Source organism: Gadus chalcogrammus, chromosome 5 (genome assembly GCF_026213295.1).
Source record: "Gadus chalcogrammus isolate NIFS_2021 chromosome 5, NIFS_Gcha_1.0, whole genome shotgun sequence".
NCBI lineage: Eukaryota > Metazoa > Chordata > Actinopteri > Gadiformes > Gadidae > Gadus > Gadus chalcogrammus.
In genome coordinates, this window is record NC_079416.1 from 14,019,772 (window position 1) to 14,028,524 (window position 8,753).

General features: G+C 48.0%; 1 protein-coding gene across 1 annotated transcript; it reads left to right on the forward strand.

Moving 5' to 3' along the window:
* The first annotated feature begins 18 nt into the window (after positions 1-18).
* Positions 19-8,304, forward strand: tpp1 (tripeptidyl peptidase I). The gene is made up of 13 exons (XM_056591059.1): positions 19-126; positions 386-460; positions 1,373-1,512; positions 2,124-2,274; positions 2,670-2,791; positions 2,930-3,105; positions 3,281-3,479; positions 4,336-4,524; positions 5,582-5,654; positions 5,884-6,004; positions 6,411-6,572; positions 7,031-7,156; positions 7,250-8,304. The coding sequence occupies exons 1-13, from the start codon at positions 116-118 to the stop codon at positions 7,388-7,390; spliced, it is 1,686 nt and encodes a 561-aa protein (XP_056447034.1). The 5' UTR covers positions 19-115; the 3' UTR covers positions 7,391-8,304.
* The last annotated feature ends 449 nt before the right edge of the window (positions 8,305-8,753 follow it).

Below are 8,753 nucleotides of genomic sequence, written 5' to 3' on the forward strand. Positions count from 1 at the left end.
AGCCGTTGCGCTGATGTCACGTGACAGCCTTGTCATGTGATCCCAGATGAATCTGATCCTTACGTCCTTCGTCTAGTAGTCGCTCCTGACCACAACAAGTCAACCCTTGAGGACAATGAGGACCGTGTAAGTTTTTACTGTTTAGCTTTCTTTTTAAATCAACTAGAGTAGGTTATGTGTTTCGTATTAGTGTTAAGCCTTTTAGATTAGAGCTGCAAATACTGCTTCGGATTTAACACAGCAGTAGGCGGTAGTGTAGGTTTGTTCTGGTATTTGAAACATTAGTTAACGCGGTTCCGTCTGGGCGCCGTTGATTGCAGAGGCTCTCTTTGTACCCCAGACGTCCACCGTAACCCCACTTGTTTCATTCCTGTGACTTTTTCAGGTTGACCCTCGTCGTGGTGCTGGTCTGCAGCTCACCCGTACGCCCTGGGTTCCTTGAGGAGGATCAAGATGTCCTGTGAGAAAACCCACTTTTTAAATCTCTCCTGACCAAATAGATAACGTTCTTGTCTCCGTTCAGGCTTTAGTCACGATACTAGTTCTAGCCGGCTTAAATTAGTTTATATTTTGGTGTGACACTGTTATTAATGTCACCATTGTAACCTAAGTTATTGGTCATTGAGGAAATAGCAGCTGTTTTATTTATGATTCTCTGGCCAGTAAACGTACATGTGCAGGCCTAACTGAAGCGTATAAGCCACTGCGGTGCATTTGTATCACAGAAGGTTTAGTAGTATTATTTGATAATGCTGAAGAAAAGTATGGTTGCTGGCGTGGAGGCTGAGGCTCCAATGTTCATGTCATTTAGTTGATGTTATATATGTAGTGAATGTATGCGTCATGTATTTAAAGGCACCCAGTGCAACTTTATGTAAACATTCAATGAAAAATAAACATTCAATTTGTAGTCTTTTTTACACGTAGTAAGTTTCAATAACTCCATACCATTACATATCGACATTCAAGGAGCAAAGATGAGACGTCGTTGTGTGGTGAGAACTGATAGAAAATCGTAAACAACAACAATCACCGGTGGGGAGAAGCCATTTTTCCATTGACTGGAAGCCTGCTTTATTTATTGTAGGTTACAAAAAATAAAGAAAATGGCGGCATTGTTGTTGTTATCGATTTTCTATCAGTTCTCACCACACAACGACGTCTCATCTTTGCTGCTTGAATGTCGGTATGTAATGGTATGGAGTTATTGAAACTTACTACGTGTAAAAAAGACTACAAATTGAATGTTTAATTAAGCCTCGAAAGTTGCACTGGGTGCCTTTAATGTATGTATGTATATACGTATGCATGTTATCAGTCATCCACCACAAGTTCCTACACTCTTATCAATCTGGGTTCCTCTGTTTTCTAGCATTCCAGATGACTGGTCCCGTGTGGGGCCGGTGGGACCCTCTGAGCAGCTGGAGCTGACCTTCGCCCTGAGGCAGCAGGGGGTGGACCTGCTGGGGGAGACGCTCCGCAGGGTTTCTGACCCGGACTCCCCACAATACGGTACCGCAGTCTGTTCGCTGTTCATTAAAACTAACTTTTCACTACGCTCACCCTTTAGTTCCCCAAGTGGTAGTCAGTGCCAGAAATTATATATCGCTTTCTTTTTTTCTATAAAACATTTTTGCTGAGGCTAAGGCCTTGACTCGCTCGCAATCTGATGTGTTATGTTTTGGGGGAAAATTGCTTTTGTCAGCGTCACACGGACGGAGTGCTCCTGAACGCACCACAACGAGCCCATCACTACATCAAATCCAAAGGCACACGGAAAATGGGAAGTCGATTGTACGTCCTTGCACAAAAAAATAGTACATAGCGTCGTGTAGCATCTTAACCTATCTTTGTTGCTTATAGGGAATGGGTTAACCTATCGGCACTTGGTTCTATGAACATCCTTACTGGGATAACACTGATATATTGTTTCTCTTTCTTCTGACAAATGTACTTATCGTAAGTCGCTCTGGATAAAAGCGTCAGCTAAATGCCCTGAATGTAAATGTATTTATTTGCACATTCCCTTCCTGATGCTCAAAATAATCTCAAGTCTTTGTCTATTGAGTTTCATTCGATCCGTTTTGTAACCCTTCCTCCTCCGTCCTCCTCCGTCTCCCAAGCCAAGTACCTGAGGCTGGAGGAGGTCTCCTCTCTGGTGCGGCCCTCTGACCTCACCCAGAAGGTGGTCCGCCGCTGGCTGCAGAGCCACGGGGTCTCCGCGTGTCTGTCTGTCCTCACACGCGACTTCCTGCAGTGCACCATGCCGGCCCAGTGAGTACAGCCCTGTGCAGACGTTTCAGATCACATGTGAAATGAAAGACGGGTGACCTATTCCTTCTCTGGTCTTGTGACTCTGTTCCTCTTTTGTTGCCCTTGGTGTGTGTGTGTGTGTGTGTGTGTGTGTGTGTGTGTGTGTGTGTGTGTGTGTGTGTGTGTGTGTGTGTGTGTGTGTGTGTGTGTGTGTGTGTGTGTGTGTGTGTGTGTGTGTGTGTGTGTGTGTGTGTGTGTGTGTGTGTGTGGTTTTCTTTAGAAGCATTGTTCTCTTGTGTGTCTGTTAATCTTTAGGGTCCCACTCTTGCTTGTCTTTCGGGTCTCACTCTAGTGTGTCTTTCGGGTCTCTCTCTTGTGTGTCTTTCGGGTCTCACTCTTGTGTTCATTTGTTCCAGAGTGGCAGAGGCTCTTCTTCCAGGCGCTAAGTTCCACCGCTACGTCAGAGACGGGCGTTCCCAGGTCCGGTCCTCAGCTCCGTACTCGGTCCACGACGAGGTTCACCAGCACCTGGACTTTGGTGATTCCCGTTCATTGACACATTCCATCCTTCACACATTCATGTATTGTCCTTATTTTCGTTTTTGTTCAAGACGTCCTCCGATTTGTGATGTCAATCATCTCAAACGTTTAAATCCTTTCCTCTCCCCATGCACAGTGGGGGGTCTTCACCGCTTGCCCCCCCGGGGTCAGGATGTAGCATCTCATGGGAGGAACAGACACCCGAAGGCTGGTCTCCACCTCGGAGTGACCCCCGCCATCCTGAGGGCGCGCTACAACCTCACCGCCTCCGACGTTGGCTCCTCCCAGAACAACAGCCAGGCCGTGGCCCAGGTGGGGATAAGATACCATTCACCTGAGAGACCGCCCAATCTCCCGTTCTAGTTCCACTAGAACCTGGAATCATCATTTACGTCAAATGTCTACAAAGAGGCCTTGTGAACCGTCTCTCTTTCTTGACTCAAATTCCAACAAACGTCTACTCCTTCATGTTTCTTGTGCTCGGTAGTTCCTGGAGCAGTACTACCACCCGGCAGACCTGGCTGAGTTCATGAGCATGTTCGGAGGGAGCTTCCCGCACCTGTCCCTGGTGGACCGGGTGGTGGGCACCCAGGGGGCGGGCCGGGCGGGCCTGGAGGCCAGCCTCGACGTGGAGTACATCATGAGCACTGGGGCCAACATACCCACCTGGGTCTTCACCAACCCGGGTAGGGGACTGCTTGGTTCTGGGTGGAGAGGGTCCGATACCATTATATTTTTTCCCTTTCTGTAACGAGTATATATCAATACAGCATCTAGCATTATAGCTACCACAGCATATTTTCATATTGAAGGGTTGTATTAGAAAGACAGGAATGACGGTTCACTTACTGTAGAAAATGTATTTTCAGAACTAGATTGAATACATTTATAATTATAACAATACATTTGTATTCTTTGAAGTAAGCATCCTTGTTTTTCCGACTTGGCTCGAACACAAGTAGATCGGAGATGACGCGTTTCCCATTCCGACTTTCCGCCGCCGACCGTTCACGAACGCAGCATGTAATATTCTTAGCCTGTGTAGTAAATTAGCTAGTCATGTGATGGTATCGGAACGCAAATAAACCTGGATACTCGCCGCTACACAATACTGCATTTAAGGCAGTATCTGAGGAATTTCCGATACTGGTATCGGTATCGGAACAACTCTAGATTAGGGTACTAAGTACTAGAACACATCTCCTTCTAGTCGCTAAAACAAAGGAGAGTTGAGCTTTGCATAGCCCTAAAGTAAATAAACTAATGGGAGCCTTTTGTTTGCATATAAATCCCGTTTTCGTAGTTGGACGAGGTCAAAGTCCCCCACTGATAGTGGAGGGAAAACAAACTTTTGTGTTGCAAAGTAAAAATGTACCTGGTCTAATGACCTATCTTAACACGACAAAGTGTTTCCTCACGTCACAAGATGACCACGCGATGACTGTGTGCGTGCTTGTATTGATTGGAACGGAGGGCATAGATGACGCCATGCCTGTTCTCCCTCTCCCTCCCAACCCGGCCCCCCCGCTGCTCCATCCCCAGGTCGTCACGAGAGTCAGGAGCCCTTCCTCCAGTGGATGGTGCTGATCAGTAACATGTCGGCCCTGCCCTGGGTGCACACGGTCAGCTACGGAGACGATGAGGACAGCCTGTCCAACGCCTACATGACGCGCATCAACACCGAATTCATGAAGGCGGGCGTCCGCGGCATCTCCCTGCTCTTCGCTTCTGGTACCGGGGCAGGGGAACCAGGGGCAGGAGAACCAGGGGCAGGGGAACCAGGGGCAGGGGAACCAGGGGCAGGGAACCAGGGGCAGGGAACCAGGGGCACGGGAACCAGGGGCACAGGAACCAGGGGCACAGGAACCAGGGGCACGGGAACCAGGGGAACCAGGGGCAGGGAACCAGGGGCACGGGAACCAGGGGAACCAGGGGCAGGGGAACCAGGGGCAGGGGAACCAGGGGCAGGGAACCAGAGGCACGGGAACCAGGGGAACCAGGGGCAGGGAACCAGTGGCAGGGAACCAGGGGAACCAGGGGCAGGGAACCAGGGGCACGGGAACCAGGGGAACCAGGGGCAGGGAACCAAGGGAACCAGGGGCAGGGACCCAGGGGAACCAGGGGCAGGGAACCAGGGGCACGGGAACCAGGGGCAGGGAACCAGGGGCACGGGAACCAGGGGCAGGGGACCAGGGGCAGGGGAACCAGGGGCAGGGGACCAGGGGCAGGGGACCAGGGGCAGGGGACCAGGGGCAGGGAACCAGGGGCAGGGGAACCACGGGCAGGGGAACCAGGGGCAGGGGAAATGGGACCCTCACCTCTTCAGCCATTCATTGAAGTAGCTCAGATTAAAGGCAATCGTGAATGGAGATATGAGATCAAATCCACACACATTGCTTAAATGATAAGGATGCAATATTGTATAGATATATATTTATAAAATATATACTTTTTATGAATTTAATAACATTTCATAATTCATTATCAGGACAAAGGCTCAGTTAATGTGATCTAAATATAACTTGGCCTTGAGCTTTTTGAATACAGGGTAAAATGACGGAGATTATAATATTGAATCCTAATACTGAATGTGTTAACAGCAGTTGTTAACAGCAGTTGGATACCCTCTGGTATAGATCACTTTGCAATGTATATTTGTTTTTTTGTATAGCAGATGCATCTACCATCACAATTCAGCATCGGCGTGGGGTCTGCACTCCAATAAGATTTTTATCATCCTAATCTTATATTATTTGATGTGCTCGTTTCCTCTCCTCCGTCTCCGTAGGGGACAGCGGGGCGGGCTGCAGACATCTGACTAAAGAGGAGAACTGCTTCCGGCCGAGTTTCCCTGCATCCAGGTAAACCCCAGCAGCAGCAGCGGGGGTGACATGTAGTATTGACTCTTTTGGGACTCTCAAAGCTAAAGTAATATTCATGGGCTGACGCTTACCTGAAGGCTGTAGTACCGCTCCATTCAAAGCCTACAGCGGCCTCCTCCGAATGACCAGAGGTCCAGAGACCCTCAGAGGTTGACGGCTGTGATGTACACCAATCTAAAGCTCTGTCCACTGCCTCCTTCCCCCCCAGCCCCTACGTCACCACAGTGGGCGGGACGTCCTTTAAGAACCCCTTCAAGATGACTTATGAAGTCACAGATTACATCAGCGGCGGAGGCTTCAGCAACGTGTTCAAGACGCCCGACTACCAGGTACCACAACCAGGAGTCTGTATTCTACACTGAGGCTTCAGGAACTAAGGGTGCACTCACACTAGGCCATCTGGCTCTTGTACATCACGTCGTAACACGTCATCACCAAGCGTCCGCTGCATGGACCATAATAAAGTCTGCCGCCAGTCAGAGGTTTAACAACAATGGACAACAACACAGAGGCGGCCCGTACCGTAGCAGCACACCTCTCCCAAGTGGCCAAGTTGGCCTGGCCTAACCAGCCTGGCCACACTCACACTGGCAGATTTGAGCACGGTTAGGTGTGAAAACGGCCACGGCCAGATGGCCTAGTGTGAGTGCACCCTAAACCTCTGGCCTCCTGGGGGTCCGCTCTCAAGGCTAAGGTGTGTGTGTGTGTGTGTGTGTGTTCCCTCGCCCCCCCCAGGCCAGCGCGGTGAAGGCCTACATGCAGACAGTGGGAGGAGGGCTCCCCCCGCTGACCTACTTCAACACCAGTGGCAGAGCCTACCCGGACCTCGCTGCCCTGTCTGATAACTACTGGGTGGTCAGCAACAGGATGCCCGTCCCCTGGGTCTCTGGCACCTCGGTAAATGTTCACACACTTTCATCACTAATGTATGTATGATGATAATCGTGATGTGTTCACCTGCACTCTGCCTAGCCCCCCCCCACACCCTTCTTAGGCACTTATTGCATGTTGTAAGTCCTGGAACTTAAAAATAATACTTAGCATTGTGTAGCATCTGATTCTAGCTATCTTTGTTGGATACAGCGAATGGGTTAACCTAGCGATTGTAAGTGCTTGGCACTTGTTTCTATAAACGTCCTTACTGTGCGGACAGAGATATATTGTTTTTCTCTTTATTCTGACAAATGTACTTATTGTAAGTCATTTTGGATAAAAGCGTGATGTGTAATGTTACATGCAGACGGCTCTGTCGGGTCGTGCTCTGGTCATGACGTGGTGGGGACTGGATTTGATGTAACGGCCGATCACGTAGTGGAGTTCATTGGTCTCTCCCCCCCCCGGCTCTTCCCCTGCAGGCGTCCACCCCTGTGGTCGGCGGCATGCTGGCTCTGATCAACGACCGGCGGCTTCTCAAAGGCCTTCCCCCCCTAGGCTTCCTCAACCCCCGCCTCTACAAGCTCCAGGGAGAGGCCATGTTCGACGTGAGTCCACACACTAGGCCGGCCCCTAGAACACATGTTCCGACTGGCCTCAGATCAGTTCCCTAAACGCTGTACGCTCCGCTCTCCCCCAAGGTGACGGAGGGCTGCCACCTGAGCTGTATAGACGAGACGGTCCAGGGGCGGGGCTTCTGCGCGGCCCCCTCGTGGGACCCTGTGACGGGTTGGGGGACGCCGAACTACCCCGCGCTGCTCGCCGCCCTGCTGGACCAGTGAGGCACTGGAGGGCTCCTCCTACATCCAGGATCATGCCAACAGGGTAGCCGACGTAGTATATTGCTAGTTCTGCTGTAGGCCCGTTCAGGGCCAGCCAGGGATCATCTAACTCAGTCAAAAAGTAAGTCTGGGTCCATCTCATCATAGCGTCAAACACAGCCCCCCAGATGCCTATGGAACAATGCAGGGTACGGATTGGGATGGAGAAGAATACCATGAATTGCTGATTCTGTTATTCTTTGCATTTCAGAGAATCTGAAAGATTGTTTTAAATGTCAATCTTATGAAGGGGAAAGGTGGATATCGAAGATGCAATTAATTAAACATTTTATGAATTACATAAAATGGGTTTGCTATTTTACGTACATAAAGACGCATCATATTTATGGAGCACATTAATTGACTTTTCAGACTTACGCTGGCGACACAAATCACTTTATTTTTAACTGTAGTATAATACTATACTACTCTACTTCGCTATGATCAAAATTGTTGCAAATAATGATTTGTTAATATTTTTTATTATGCATAAAATTGCGCATGGTTATTCTCAGGTAGTTTGTAAGTAAATGTTTAGGGTGCCACTATCGGAAGTAATAACTAATTTTTAAACCATTTTGACAAAGGTTTTATGTATTGTAGATTTGGTTCGTTGGTCACGTATTTTCTGTTTTTTTGTTTTTGTTTGTGTGCGTGGGTGTGTAGAGAGACTGATGGACTGTATATTGAAATTGTTTTGCATGGACAGCCAAAAGGCTGAATATCGGTCATACCCTGGTAGCTGACCAGTAGCCTGAACGGATCCCTAAGCTTTATGCAAACGTTGCTCGACAGTATTCTACACCAGCAGTGCTGCATGTTAATGTTTTATAATTGACCCCAACCCAACAAACATGAATAAAAGGATATCAGAAGTGATGATTCATTGGTCAATAAATTCATTGGTTCATAAATAAACATTTATATCAATCTATATTTTCTATATATTTTACATTTCACATAAATATTTATTTATTGGGATATAATTTTTGTAATAAATAGAAAAAGGATGGAAAAAATTAGAAAAGGATGTTCAGAAAAATTATGGAGGATATATTTTGGGGAAAAAAGGATAACTTAAATAATGTGATCAAGTTTGAATAGCTGTGCTGTTCCGAGAGATCACATCTAGTTGATTGAAATAAGACCACAATGATAAGGCTTATACCGTTGGACACCTTTGAGTCTCATTTTATGGCATATCGTTAGTGTAGATAGCATGTGTTGCCAGATTAGATTGGTAATTTCCAGCCCAACTATAGACCAAAAACCGTCCCAAAACGTGTATTGCCAGAAAACAGATTCATCATATACTTCTGCAATA

Excerpts from the sequence above, each read along its gene's own strand:
- tpp1 (XM_056591059.1), top strand. Across the intron at positions 2,792-2,929 it reads TCACCAGCACCTGGACTTTG|TGGGGGGTCTTCACCGCTTG; the intron begins GTGATTCCCGTT and ends CCCCATGCACAG. Across the intron at positions 6,573-7,030 it reads CCTGGGTCTCTGGCACCTCG|GCGTCCACCCCTGTGGTCGG; the intron begins GTAAATGTTCAC and ends CTTCCCCTGCAG.